This window comes from Lagenorhynchus albirostris, chromosome 3, assembly GCF_949774975.1.
Source record: "Lagenorhynchus albirostris chromosome 3, mLagAlb1.1, whole genome shotgun sequence".
NCBI classification, from domain to species: domain Eukaryota; kingdom Metazoa; phylum Chordata; class Mammalia; order Artiodactyla; family Delphinidae; genus Lagenorhynchus; species Lagenorhynchus albirostris.
In genome coordinates, this window is record NC_083097.1 from 109,014,498 (window position 1) to 109,030,517 (window position 16,020).

General features: G+C 36.5%; 1 protein-coding gene across 1 annotated transcript in view; it reads right to left on the reverse strand.

Moving 5' to 3' along the window:
* MEIKIN (meiotic kinetochore factor) overlaps positions 1-16,020 on the reverse strand; it is a 115,465-nt gene that overhangs the window by 64,445 nt on the left and 35,000 nt on the right. Inside the window, exons 8-9 of the mRNA XM_060146342.1 lie at positions 15,048-15,112; positions 5,020-5,090 (exon numbers count right to left, since the gene is read on the reverse strand). Coding sequence (XP_060002325.1) covers positions 5,020-5,090; positions 15,048-15,112 — 136 coding nt within the window. The remainder of the gene's footprint in view (positions 1-5,019; positions 5,091-15,047; positions 15,113-16,020) is intronic.

Sequence of the window (16,020 nt, forward strand, 5' to 3'; positions counted from 1 at the left end):
TGTCTCAAGATTTTTTTTTTTTTTTTTTTTTTGCCATACGCGGGCCTCTCACTGTTGCGGACTCTCCCGTTAATGGAGCACAGGCTCTGGACGCGCAGGCTTAGCGGCCATGGCTCATGGGCCTAGCTGCTCCGCAACATGTGGGATCTTCCTGGACTGGGGCCCGAACCCGTGTCCCCTGCACTGGCAGGCGGACTCTCAACCACTGCGCCACCAGGGAAGCCCTCAAGATATATTTTTTTAATTAATTAATTTATTTTTGTTGTGTTGGGTCTTCGTTTCGATGCGAGGGCTTTCTCTAGTTGTGGCAAGTGGGGGCCACTCTTCATCACAGTGCGTGGGCCTCTCACTATCGCAGCCTCTCTTGTTGTGGAGCACAAGCTCCAGACGTGCAGGCTCAGTAGTTGTGGCTCACGGGCCTAGCCACTCCGCGGCATGTGGGATCCTCCCAGACCAGGGCTCGAACCTGTGTCCCCTGCACCAGCAGGCAGACTCTCAACCACTGCACCACCAGGGAAGCCCCCCCTCAAGATATTTTTAATAGCTCTTTTGATTTATTCTTTGACTCATCCGTTTTTCATAAGTATGTTGTTTAATTTCCAAATATTTGAGTTTTCCAGCTTTGCTCTTATTGTTGATTTTTAGTTTTATACCATTGCAGTCAGAAAATATACTTGATATAATTTCAATCTTATTAAATTTGTTAAAGACTTGTTTTGTGACCTAACGTAAGATCTATTCTGGAACATGTTTCCTGTGCATTTGAGAAGAATGTGGATTCTACTGTTGTTGGGTGGAATGTTCTGTATATGTCTGTTAGGTGCATTTAGTCTGAAGTGTAGTTCAAGTCCATTATTTCCTCACTGATTTTCAGTCTGGATAATTTATCCATTTTTGAAAGTCAGGTATTGAAGTCCCTTACTCTTATTGCACTGCTGCCTATTTCTGCTTTTAGATCTGTTAATAATTGTTTAATATACTTCAGTGCTTCAAAATTCAGTAAGTATATACTTACAATTGTTATATCCTTTTGATGAACTGACCCCTTTATCACTATATAATGGCATTCTTTGTCTCTTATTACAGCTTTTGACTTAAAAATCTATTTTGTCTCATATAAGTATAGCTACCCTTGTTCTATTTGGGTTTCTATTTGTATGGAATAACTTTGTCCATCCCTTCACTTTCAGCCTTAGTGTCCTTAAAGCTTAAGTTGGTCTCTAGTAGACAGCATATAGTTATTTTGTTTTCATTTAGCTGCTCTATATCTTTTAAATGAAGAATTTAAAACATTTACATTTAGAATAATTACTGAGAGGTGCAGACTTATTGATAGTAAGGACTATCACCATTTTGTTAATTGCTTTCTGATTATTTTATAGTTCCTTTGTTCCTTTCTTCCTCTATTGCTGTCTTTCTTTGTGAATTGATGGGGTTTTTTTCTAGTGGTATGCTTTGATTCTTTTCTCTTTATCATTGTGTATCTCTCACAGATTTTTGCTTTTTGATTACCTAAGGCATTCATAATACATCTTATAATAGTCTACTTTAAGCTGAAAACAAATTAACTTCAATTGCATTAAAAAGTTTTACACATTTACTTTCCCCTCCACACACACATTTTATATTGTTTATGTCCCAATTTGCTTCTTTATATATTTTATACTTTCTCAATTTCTATAACTCTTTAACCTATTCCAATCTAGTTTCCTTACTCGTCCACTAAAATTATTATTGCCAAAGTCATCAATTTCCTTCTTGATCCTAAATGCAATTGACTTTTAAAAAATTAACAAACTTCATATTTTACAGCAGTTTGAGGTTCACAGCAAAACTCAGCTGAATGTACAGAGTTCCCATATACCCCTTTGTCCCCAATCATGCACAACCTCCCCTACTATTGACACACTACACCACAGTGGTACATTTGTTAAGATAGATAAACCTATACTGACATGTTATTTTCCTTCTTCCTGAAGAACTTTGAATAGTTCTTACAAGGCAAGCCTACTGGCAACAAATTCCCTCAATTTTTGTTTGTCTGAGAAAGTATGTATTTCTCCTCCACTTTTGAAGGATAACTTCACAGGGTACTGAATTCTAATTGGTGGTTGTTTTCTCTCATAACTTTAAATATTTCACTTCACTCTCTTCTTGCTTGAATGGTTTCTGAGGAGAGGTCTGTAAATCTTATCTTTGCTCTTCTATAGGTAAGGTGTTTTTCCTTCTGGCTTCTTTCAAGATATTTTCTTTGCTTGATTTTCTGATGTTCAAATCTGATATTTCTATATGTAGTTTTGGGGGCATTTATCCTGTTTTGTATTGTCTCAATTTCCTGGATCTGTGGTTTGATGTCTGACATTTTAATTTTGGAAAATTTTTAGTCATTATTGTTTCAAATGTTGCTTCTGTTCCTTTCTCTGTTTCTTTCCATGTGGAATTCTAATTATGTATATGTCACACCTTTTGTAGTTGTCCCACAGTTCTTTTTTTTTTTTTTTTTTTTTTTTAGTCCTTTTTTCTCTTTGCTTTTCAGTTTGGGAAGTTTCTATTGTCATGTCCTCAGACTCAGATATTCTTCCCTTAGCTGTGTCTATTCTACTACTGAGTCCATCAAAGGCATTCTTCATTCCTGCTATAGTGTTTTTGATCTCTAGCACTCCTTTGATTATTTCTTAGGATTTCCATCTCTCTGCTTATATTGCATGTTGTCTACTTTTTCCTATAACTGCCTTAGCACATTAATCATAGTTATTTTACATTTCTGGTCTGATCATTCTAACACTACCACCACATCTGTCTCTGGCTCTGATGCTTATTCAGCCTCTTTAAACAGTAATTTTTGCCCTTTAGTATGGCTTGTAATTTTTTGCTAAAATGTGGACATGATGTACTGGGTAATAGCAACTGTGGTGAATACGTCTTTAGTAATGCACTGATAAATTGTAGGGATGGGGAAGCATTCTACAGTTCTATGATTATGTCTCAGTCTTTTATTGAGCCTGTGCCCCTGGACTGCAAACATCACCGGTTCTTCTCAGTTTTTCCCCCTTGAGTTGAGACAGGATGGCTAGAAAGGACCATCTTGTAGTAATCGGGTACTTCCATTCGCCCATGTGGAAGGCTAGAGGGAGCTGGAATTGAATAATTTCCTTCCTCCACTTGGAAGGGGAGAGCTGGCTGGAATCAGGTACTTCCCCTCCCTAGGTAGGTTAGGCTCTGATAAAACTCCAGCAAGTTAGGCTATTGTAAAACAATTTCTGTTGAGGGCAGGCTTTGTTAAGAAGAACAGAATATTCTGATGTATTTCAAAATGGTTCCTTTTCCCTTTCCACTACCAGAAGCATGAGAGTATTCTTCTCTGATTTTCACTGTGAGGATCTGGTAGAGTTTCTGGAGGTAAAGCTCACAAAAGTGTGGAGGTTCCTCTGATGACTGGGTCCCTCTTGAGTTTTTAACTTTCAGAGTTGTCCACACTGAGCCTTTAGCAATTAATCAATCACACTTTTGGGTTTCCCACCCCAGCACTGGTTCACAGGGAGGTTTCTGTTCATGTGTTTCTGCTCTTGTAAGTCATTATTCTATGTATCCACCTGTCTGTCTTTCCATATTTTGGTGTAGCAGTTGACCATGTGACCTTACTTACTTCTTCGAAAGATCTATAAAGAGTTGCTTATTTTTCAGCTTGTTCAGGTTTCTACTTGTTGTTAGGACAGAGTGACTTCTAAGTTCCTTTCATGTTGGACCAGAAACTGGAAGTCCTCCAATTTTTCAAAATTCTTTATAACACTGGACCTCCAAGCAGCACCCAGCATAGTTGGCCACTCTCCCCTTTAAGGAGCAAAACCTCTCCTCTTTTACCTTCTATGACACCATATGCTGTTTATTTTCCCTGTTCTCTCTGCCCACTTTTCCTTTTCCATGTGACTGTAGAGTTTTTCAAGAATTGATCCTGGACCCCCTTTTCTTCCTTACTCTCTAGATACTCTTTCCCAGGTGATTTCACCCATTACCATGAATTTTAAAATATCTATAATATTGTATACTCCTGTTCTGTTTTCCTGACCTGGAAACTTACAGCCAATGGCCCTTCCAACGTTTTCATCTTTATGTGCCTTCAGATCTCCTGCCTTTCCTATCACATTATATAGCACCTTTATCCATCAAAGCTGCTTAAGACACAAACCTAGAAGCCTTTATTGATACCTCTCACTCTTTCATCCTCTATGTCCAATCCATAAACTCTATAGGCAAAATTATCTTCAATCCACGCATATTATTCCATCTCTCCTACAAAACATCCTAGTTAAAGCCACCACAATCTCCCACCAAAAACCTTTGCAACTTTCTATTAATGAATCTTCCTGCTGACACTCTTGCCCTCTTTCAATTTGCTCCCCAAAGTATATAGTGACCATACGGTACAGTGGAAAAAGTACAGGTTTTAGATTGAGAAAGACTTGTCACAAACTCCTCAAGCATATTGGTTAATATCTAAACCTCATTTTTCTCAGCTATAAAATTGCTAAAAAATAAAACAAATGAAAAACTTACCTGATAGGAATGCTATAAAAAACATATAATGAAAAGGATAATAATACTTTACTCTGAGTAGCCACTCAGATAGTAGCTCCTGTTATATACATAATCAAGTCTGAATTCCTCCCCAAAGACCTCTAGATTCCAGGCCTAATGTACTGATTTTCAGTTCCTTAGTATAGAACACTGTTCTGGCTACAAAGCAAATGTGTTATTTTCACTTTAAATTAATTATTAATAGACATCCAATTTAAGGAAATTGGAAAATTTTTAAGTTTTAATCCTCTTTCATTAACTTTATATAGAGTATATATTCATGCAACAATAATGCAATCTAATTGCTAAGCTCCAAAAATGTTTTCCATTATTGGCTTAAATAGCTGAAAAATAATTCTTATAAAAGTGTTGTTTAAAAGAAAATAGTATGTCCCATATTAATGAAATTTATGGTTTATAAGGTTATTCTGCTTCAATACTTGCTTTTTTCTTTGTTTTTTGAGGGGTTGAAGGGTAATTTTTCTCAGCAAGTAAAACTCCACAAGATGCATTATCTATAATAAAAATATACTTTAGTATTTTCATTATTTAACCTGTCATGAACTCTAAGTACAGAAAAGAGAACTCAAATTTGAGGAAAAATGGATTTTAATGACTATGATTTTGTAATAGTTTTAGAAGAAAAACTTAATGTATGTTGAACAACCTGACTTGCTACAGAAAGGAGAAAGAATTCTTAAAAATACCTTTATCTCAAGAGCTCCAGGTTTCACAGAAGTAAATAAACTGTATATAAAAGATTTACCTTTCAATTAGTAGAGAAAGTTGCATGTGATTAGAATTCTTCATTAATTATCCTTCCATTTCTACTATCCTGTATTTTCAGTCTCTCCCTTTCTACTCCAACTTTCCTACCAGCACTTAAAACATACTCAGGCCTCTTTCATCTTACCAAAAACTTTATCTGTACCCCAAAACCTTTCCTGCTACATAGATCCCAATAGCCTTTCAAATCACCTCCTTCTGCAGTCCACTATCCACACTGTATACCTAAAATACAAATCTAATATCATCTGCTTAACACTCTTTAAAGGCTTTCCACTGCCCTCAAGTTAAAACTTAAGCTCCTTAAATTGGCATACAAAATCCTATTTTTATAATCCCTGTATTGCTTACATATTTCCAGCCTCATTGCAGAGATTAAACATAGGATGCCCACTTAAATGTGAAGTTCAGATGAATCACAAATTATTTTTAGTTTAAGTATTTTCTGTATAATAGTACAGCCTAGGCAATGTTCATGACATAATTATATTAAAAATTATTTGCTTCTGAATTCTAATTTCACTGGGCATTGTGTATCTTTATTTGCTAAATCTGGTAAACTTTGAGGCTAATCATTCCTCTCATCTTCATCTCCCAATGTAGAGAGAAGCTGTAGGTTTGAGAGTTCTGTAAAAGATAAAATTAGTACTTAGAGACAGAAATGACAAACAGGAAGGTGTTGAGGATGATCCCATGTTTTGGTTTATTAAGCTACATTTGTTGAGACGGAGGACACTGGAGGAAGAAGACTAGGTTAGGTCCTGGTTGTAACAATTCTCAGTCATCAACCCTTGTTTTATTTGATCTCTTGGAAAATTTTGTTCCAGCTGTTTCTAAATGTTGAAGTGTTCCATTTACATTCTTTTACATGTCTCTTTTCTATTTCTTTTCTCTTCCTAAGTGACTCACCTACTCTAACGGCTTCAAAGCATCTATACCTGACTCTAAATATTTATCTGCAGCCCCAGTCTCTGCCCTGAACTCCGGACTCTGTGTCACAAACTGCTTTCACAACATCTCCAGCTGAAGGTTAAAAATCCTCTTAATGTTTTAATATTTTCTTAAGGTACTCCATATGTACAGTAATGGGAACAAATCTTATATTTACATGTATTCGTCCATATAATTATCACCCAGATCAAGACATAAAATATTTCCAACACCCCAGAAATTTCCTATATGTTTTTTCCCAGTCAGCAACCCCTTTTTAAAGATTACCACTATTCTGACTTCTGTTAGCCAGAATAAGTCTTGCCTGTTCTTGAACTTTATATATATATATAAAATAAATGAGTATATACCTGTTTGTGTTTCCATTCTTTCATGTAACATTATGTACATGAGCTGACAGATCAAATTTAATATGCATAAACCAAAGACTCTTAATTATTCTCCTAACTTGCTCTGCCCTACGATGTTCCTATCTCAAGAAATGATACCACCATTCATCTAGTTGCTCAAACCAATAATTTAAGAGTCATTCTTGACTATTCTCTCTTACCCAACAACCAACCTAATCAGGAAATCCTGGCCCATCTGCCTTTAAAATATATTCCAAATCAGACCACTGCTATCACTTTAGTCTCAAACACCATTATCTGACCATTGCAATAGTTTATTTCACAAGGTTTCCTAGACTCTTACCCCTTAGTCTATTATCCACATAGTAGCCAGAGTGATAATTCTAAAATATGTACCTGATCATGTCATTCCTCTGCTCTAAGATGCACTTATCAACACATTTAGAAAAAAATCCCTACTCTTTGCGATGGCATATGAGACTACATTATACCACTTGCTCACCGACTACAATTTCAACCATTCATTTTTATTTCCTCATCTTTCTCCAGTCACACTAGCCTCTTTTCTCTTTTTCCAACATGCTAAACACATTCCCATCTCATGGCCTTTTCACTTGTGATGCCCTTATGCCTGGCATGCTCTGCCACCAGATTTTCACATGGCCCACTCTCTCACTTCATTCAAGCTCTGTGCGAATGTCACCTCCTCAGAGAGGCCTATCCTGATTAGCCTGTCTAAAACAGCATCCCTAGTCACACACTCTGTTTTTACCCTTCTTTATTTTCCCTCATTACTCTTATTTTTGATGTTGTGATATATGTATTTGTTTATCTGTTTTTATCTGTTTATTTTCTTTCTTTCTCCACTATAACATAAACTCTGTTAGGGCAAGAAATTTGTCATGTCCCCAGCAACTAAAACAGTTTGTGTTACACTGTAGGTGCTTAATAAATATTCATTGAATGAGTGGAATTAACGAAAGATGAGATAAGGTGTCTCTGAAACATCCAAGTGGAGATGTCCAGAAGGCAGCTACATATAAGGGTCTTACCTCAGAGGAGAGTCTAGAATGGAAAATTTGGAAGCCCTACCTTCTATAGGACACTTATACATATCAGGGAGTAGACTGAACAGAAATTAAAATCTAGGAATCAGCCTTTAAGAACTCCCACATTTAATAGCTAATAGCAGTAGATAAGATTGCAAAGAAGACTGAGCAGGAGATGTCTGAGAAGTAATTTCTTGTTTGTTTGTTTCTATTACTAGACTATGAACCCCTGAGGGCAGGAATATAGCCATTTCTTGGTTTCCTAACACTTAGTAAAGAGCCTAACAAACAACTGGAACAAACTTGGATTTGCTGAATTAAGGAATGTGTAAAAAATAACTCTAGAGTAAGATGTAATTTATTTAATTTGAAATTTTAAGTCAATCAACCACATAAAAGTAAGAATACACAAGCATACATAATTACAGAATCAATATTCTGCCTTACTACCAGGCTTTATAAATAAGATTTTCCACAGCCAAAATCTGGCAAGAACTAGGTAAAATCATGATTGTTTTTGATACCCTTACCAACTTTCCCTTTCATATCTTTCTTCCCTTGTTCACAAGTTCCTTAATTGTGATCTATAAAGCAAATCTTCCTTCTAATGCTCACCCTCCAAGGTAGTAGGTGCTACGCTTTCCAAGGATGTGTGCTTTTACAAGTTTAGTTTTTATCACTAGATTCATTTCCCTTAGAACAGAAACCATCTTAAGCATTTTTATACCCACACTTCCTAACATAATACCTGGCATTTTCTAAATGCTCATTAAGACAACCGCTTAAAATGAAGACAACACCAAAAAAACTCTTTTTTTTCAGTTCATACAAACATTTATATCCATCAGGAGCAAAACAAGCAATTCTTTAAATTTATCCCCAAACAGATGCTATAAAACTTCTTGCAGGAAATAAAGAAAATAGAAATCTGAAATACAACAGATGTTAATAAGGTTGTAAAGGTCTTGCTATGTTTATTCTAATAGTAAACTAAATAATAGAGGGCCAAAAATGCAAGGCACTTTGTTGATTCTTTTATTTTTCAACCATCACACATAACTCCAATGCATCTGTTTACTGATTATCTTCCTCTCCTACGAATGAAATTTACAAGGTCAGGGAAAATACATCACTCCCTATCGGTATATATAGTAATACCTAGTACAGAATACATACTCAGTAAATGTTTATTAAATGAATTAATGATGGGTGCTGTGGGGATAGTTAAGACCTAACCTCACATATCTTCATTTCTTAAATACAACCACACTAAAAAGCACTCAATTTCCTGGGCTACCAGTTTTCTTAACAAATACTGCAGCACTGTGACAAAAATGTATAGAGGGAGTCAGGGTCAAGATGGTGTACTAGGAGGAAACAAAATTCGCATCTCCTCACAACTAGGGCATCTAGCAGGCACCGGTGGGGGACCACGGACACCTAAGGGGATGGAGGAACCCCCAACGACTGGTGATCTCTCCTTCTTGCTTGTACCCCCACCCCACCCCATCCTTTTTTTTTTCTTTTTTTTTTCTTTTTTCTGTTGTGGTTTTATTTTACCTTGTTGCAGACGTTTCAATTATAGTTTTATTTTTCCTAATATATTTTTCATCTTTCTAATTTTATTTTGTTTTTTTATTCTTTGATACTGTACTGCTCCTTTTTTTCTTCTTCTTATTTTTTTTTTAACCACACCATGAAGCTTGTGGGATCTTGGTTCCCAATCTGGAGGTCAGGCTGAAGCTCCTGTGGTGGGATTTCCAAGTCAAAACCACTGGACTAACAGAGAACCTCAGACCCCAGGGAATATCAATCAGAGTGAGGTCTCCCGGAGATCCTCATCTCAGCACCAAGACCCAGCTCTATCCAACTGCCTGCAAACTCCAGTTCTGGATGTCTCAGGCCAAACAACCAGTAAGACAGGAATACAGCACCACACATCAAAAAAAAAAAAAAAACAAAAATGAAGCAACAAAAAAATATGTTACAGACAAAGGACCAAGGTAAAAACCTACAAGACCAAATAAATGAAGGCAAAATAGGCAACCTACCTGAAAAAGAATTCGAGTAATGATAGTAAAGATGATCCAAAATCTCAGACACAGAATGGAGAAAATACAAGAAACACTTAACAAGGTTCTAGAAGAACTAAAGAGCAAACAAATAGTGATGAAGAAAACAATTAGTGAAATTAAAAATACTCTAGAAGGAATCAATAACAGAATAACTGAGGCAGAAGAACAGATAAGTGAGCTGGAAGATACTATGGTGGAAATAACTGCCAGGGGGCAGAATAAAGAAAAGAGAATGAAAAGAATTAAGGACAGTCTCAGAGACCTCTGGGACAACATTAAACGCACCAACATTCAAATTATAGGGGTCCCAGAAGAAGAAGAGAAAAAGAAAGGGACTGAGAAAATATTTGAAGAGATTATAGTTGAAAACTTCCCGACATGAGAAAGGAAATAGTTAATCAATTCCAGGAAGTGCAGAGAGTCCCATACAGGATAAATCCAAGGAGAAACACACCAAGACACATATTAATCAAACTATCAAAAATTAAGTAGAAAGTAAAAATATTAAAAGCAGCAAGGAAAAAGGAACAAATAACATACAAGGGAATCCCCATAAGGTTAACAGCCGATTTTTCAGCAGAAACTCTGCAAGCCATAAGGGAGTGGCAGGACATATTTAAAGTGATGAAAAGGAAAAACATACAACCAAGATTACTCTACCCAGCAAGGATCTCATTCAGATTTGACGGAGAAATTAAAACCTTTACAGATGAGCAAAAGTTAAGAGAATTCAGCACCACCAAACCAGCTTTACAATAAATGCTGAAGGAACTTCTCTAGGCGGGAAACACAAGAGAAGGAAAAGACCTACAAAAACAAACCCAAAGCAATTAACAAAATGGTAATAGGAGCATACATTTCGATAATTACCTTAAGTGCAAATGGATTAAATGCTCCAACCAAAGACATAGACTGGCTGAATGGATACAAAAACAAGACCAGTATATATGCTGTCTACAAGAGACCCACTTCAGACCGAGGAACACATACAGACTGAAAGTGAGGGGATGGAAAAAGATGTTCCATGCAAATGGAAATTACAAGAAAGCAGGAGTAGCAATTCTCATATCAGACAGAATAAACCGTAAAATAAAGACTATTACAAGAGACAAAGGAGGACACAACATAATGATCAAGGGATGAATCCAAGAAGAAGATATAACAATTGTAAATATTTATGCACCCAACATAGGAGCACCTCAATACATAAGGCAAATGCTAACAGCCATAAAAGGGGAAATCAACAGTAACACAATCATAGTAGGGGACTTTAACACCCCACTTTCACCAATGTACAGATCATCCAAAATGAAAATAAATAAGGAAACACAAGCTTTAAATGATACATTAAACAAGATGGACTTAATTGATATTTATAGGACATTCCATCCAAAAACAACAGAATACACTTTCTTCTCAAGTGCTCATGGAACATTCTCCAGGACAGATCATATCTTGGGTCACAAATCAAGCCTTGGTAAATTTAAGAAAATTGAAATTGTATCAAGTATCTTTTTCGATCACAACACTATGAGACTACATATCTATTACAGGAAAAAAACTGTAAAAAATACAAACACACGGAGGCTAAACAATACAATACTAAATAAACAAGAGATCACTGAAGAAATCAAAGAGGAAATCAAAAAATACCTAGAAACAAATGACAATGAAAACAGGATGACCCAAAACCTATGGGATGCAGCAAAAGCAATTCTAAGAGGGAAGTTTATAGCAATACAATCCTACCTCAAGAAACAAGAAAAATCTCAAACAACCTAACCTTACACCTAAAGCAGTTAGAGAAAGAAGAACCAAAAAACCCCGAAGTTAGCAGAAGGAAAGAAATCATAAAGATCAGATCAGAAATAAATGAAAAATAAATGAAGGTAACAACAGCAAAGATCAATAAAACTAAAACCTGGTTCTTTAACAAGATAAACAAAATGGATAAAACATTAGCCAGACTCACTAAGAAAAAAAGGGAGAAGACTCAGATCAATAGAATTGGAAATGAAAAAGGAGAAGTAACAACTGAGACTGCAGAAATACAAAGGCTCATGAGAGATTACTACAAGCAACTATATGCCAATAAAATGGAAACCTGGAAGAAATGGACAAATTCTTAGAAAAGCACAACCTTATGAGACTGAACCAGGAAGAAATAGAAAATATGAACAGACCAATCACAAGCACTGAAATTGAAACTGTGATTAAAAATCTTCCAACAAACAAAAGCCTAGGACCAGATGGCTTCACAGGCAAATTCTATCAAACATTTAGAGAAGACTTAACACCTATCCTTCTGAAACTCTGCCAAAATATAGCAGAGGGAGGAACATTCCCAAACTCATTCTACGAGGCCACCATTACCCTGATACCAAAACCAGACAAAGGGGCTTCCCCGGTGGCACAGTGGTTGAGAGTCCGCCTGCCGATGCAAGGGACACGGGTTCGTGTCCCGGTCCGGGAAGATCCCACATGCCGCGGAGCGGCTGGGTCCATGAGCCATGGCAGTTGAGCCTGCGCGTCTGGAGCCTGTGCTCCGCAATGGGAGAGGCCACAACAGTGAGAGGCCCACGTACTGCAAAAAACAAACAAACAAACAAAATACCAGACAAAGATGTCACAAAGAAACTACAGGCCAATATCACTGATGAACCTAGATGCAAAAATCCTCAAAAAAATACTAGCAAACAATCCAACAGCACATTAAAAGGATCATACACCATGATAAGTGGGGTTTATCCCAGGAATGCAAAGATTCTTCAAAATATGCAAATCAATCATTGTGATACAACATATTAACAAACAGAAGGATAAAAACCATATGATCATCTCAATAGATGCAGAAAAAGCTTTTGACAAAATTCAACGTCAATTTATGATAAAATCTCTCCAGAAAGTAGGCATAGAGGGAACTTACCTCAACATAATAAAGGCCGTATAAGACAACCCCACAGCCAACATCGTTCTCAATGGTGAAAAAATGAAACCATTTCCTCTAAGATCAGGAACAAGACAAGGTTGCCCACTCTCACCACTATTATTCAACATAGTTTTGGAAGTTTTAGTCACAGTAATCAGAGAAGAAAAAGACATAAAAGGAATCCAAATTGGAAAAGAAGAAGTAAAACTGTCACTGTTTGCAGATAACATGATACTATACATAGAGAATCCTCAAGATGCTACCAGAAAAGTACTAGAGCTAATCAATCAATTTGGTAAAGTAGCAGGATACAAAATTAATGCACAGAAATCACTTGCATTCCTATACGCTAATGATGAAAAATCTGATAAATTATTGAAACACTCTCATTTACCACTGCAACAAAAAGAATCAAATACCTAGGAATAAACCTACCTAAGGAGAAAAAAGACCTATATGCAGAAAACTATAAGACACTGATGAAGGAAATTAAAGATGATACAAACAAATGGAGAGATATACCATATTCTTGGATTGGAAGAATCAACATTGTGAAAATGACTCTACTACCTAAAGCAATCTACAGATTCAGTGCAATCCCTATCAAACTACCAATGTCATTTTTCACAGAACTAGAACAAAAAAATTGCACAATTTGTATGGAAACACAAAAGACCCCAAATAGCCAAAGCAGTCTTGAGAAAAAAAAACAGAGCTGGAGGCTTCAGGCTCCCAGACTTCAGACTATACTACAAAGCTACAGTAATCAAGACCATATGGTACTGGTACAAAAACAGAAATATAGATCAATGGAACAGGACAGAAAGCCCAGAGATAAACCCACGCACATACGATCACCTTATCTTTGATAAATGAGGCATGAGTATACAATGGAGAAAAGACAGCCTCTTCAATAAGTGGTGCTGGGAAAGCTGGACAGCTACATGTAAAAGAATGAAATTAGAACACTCCCTAACACCATACACAAAAATAAACTCCAAATGAAATAAAGACCTAAATGTAAGGCCACTCTAAAACTCTTAGAGGAAAACACAGGCAGAACACTCTATGACATAAATCACAACAAGATCCTTTTTGACCCACCTCCTAGAGAAATGGAAATCAAAACAAAAATAAACAAAGCGGACCTAATGAAACTTCAAAGCTTTTGCACAGTAAAGGAAACCATAAACATGACTCAAAGGCAACCCTCAGATGGGAGAAAATATTTGCAAACGAAGCAAGTGACAAAGAATTAATCTCAAAATATACAACAGCTCATGAAGCTCAATATCAAAAAAACAAACAACCCAACCCAAAAATGGGCAGAAGACCTAAACAGACATTTCTCCAAAGCAGACATACAGATTGCCAACAAACATATGAAAAGATGCTCAACATCAGTAGTCATTAGAGAAATGCATAACAAAACTACAATGAGGTATCACCTCACACCAGTCAGAATGGCCATCAACAAAAAATCTACAAACAATAAATGCTGGAGAGGGTGTGGAGAAAAGGGAACCCTGTTGCACTGTTGGTGGGAATGTAAATTGATACAGCCACTATGGAGAACAGTATGGAGGTTCCTTAAAAAGCTAAAAATAGAACTACCATATGACCCAGCAATCCCACTACTGGGCATATACCCTGAGAAAACCATAATTCAGACAGAGTCATGTACCACAATGTTCAGTGCAGCTGTATTTACAATAGCCAGGACATGGAAGCTACCTAAGTGTCCATCAATAGATGAATGGATAAAGAAGATGTGGCACATATATACAATGGAATATTACTCAGCCATAAAAAGAAATGAAATTCAGTTATTTGTAGTGAGGTGGATGGACCTAGAGTCTGTCCTACAGAGTGAAGTAAGTCAGAAAGAGAAAAGCAAATACTGTATGCTAACACATATATATGGAATCTAAAAGAAAATGGTTCTAATGAACCTAGGGGAAGGACAAGAATAAAGACACAGACGTAGAGAATGGACTTGAGGAATGGGGAGGGGGAAGGGTAAGCAGGGACGAAGTGAGAGAGTAGCATTGACATATATACACTACCAAAGGTAACATAGATAGCTACTGGGAAGCAGCTGCATGGCACCGGGAGATCAGCTCGGTGCTTTGCAACTACCTAGAGGGGTCAGATAAGGAGGGTGGGAGGGAGACGCAAGAGGGAGGGGATGTGGTAATACATGTATGCATATAGCTGATTCAGTTTGTTATACAGCAGAAACTAACACAACACTGTAAAGCAATTATACTCCAATAAAGATGTTAAAAATAAATAGAGGATTATGAAAATGATTAGTTTCATTACTAATTACCTGATTCTGAACTTGCAGTACTCTTTGGTTTTGGAGAAATACTTTGGTCTGCTAACATCATCATGCTAGAATAAGAACAAATTAATGGGATTCTTTTACTCTTTCAGTAACTTTTGAGAATCCTCAAATAATACTTAAAGACACTTGTATGCAATCAATTATCCTATAGAAAAAATAAAGCTAGTTAGAAAAAATGCTAACATATCTATATGAACAAATAGTTTCATAATAAAGGGCAATATACTTATACGTTCATCAGTGTGAGATAATATGTGTAGAGGACAAAGCATAGTATTTAGAATCAGACAGACGTTGATTTAAAGCTCAGTTCTGCTACTTACACTTCAGTGGCCTTGGGAAAGTTACTTTACCTGTCTTGAGTCTTGATTATCTCATTTATGGAAAAGGAATAGCAATCTTGTTTACCAGGATTCTTTTTTTTTTTTTTTAAGAAATGATACCTCATTACCTTTTTAAAGAAAATATTTATTTATTTATTTATTTATTTTGGCTGTGCTGGGTTTTAGTTGTGGCACGCAGGATGTTCTTTGCAGCATGCAGGATCTTTGTTTTTAGTTGCAGCATGTGGACTTCTTACTCTTAGTTGCAGCATGACTCTTAGTTGTGGCATACATGTAGGATCTAGTTCCCCAACTAGGTATCGAACCTGGGCCCCCTGTATTGGGAGCGTGGAGTCTTACCCACTGGACCACCTGGGAAGTCCCTTGTTTTCCAGGATTCTTGTGGTAAGGATCTCAAGAAACATTAGAAATAATACTTAAAAAAATTAATACTCTGTTCTATTTTATACTTTCACAAATGAGACTGCCACCAATCTTATCGAAATGTGTAAAAGAGGATTAGCTATTACAAGAGGAGTACAAAAGAATCAAACCTCAGCCTTTGACCACCAAAGTGGAATTTCTGAATCCCCAGCAAGACAGTGGAGTTGAAAACTGAATGTGAGAAAATG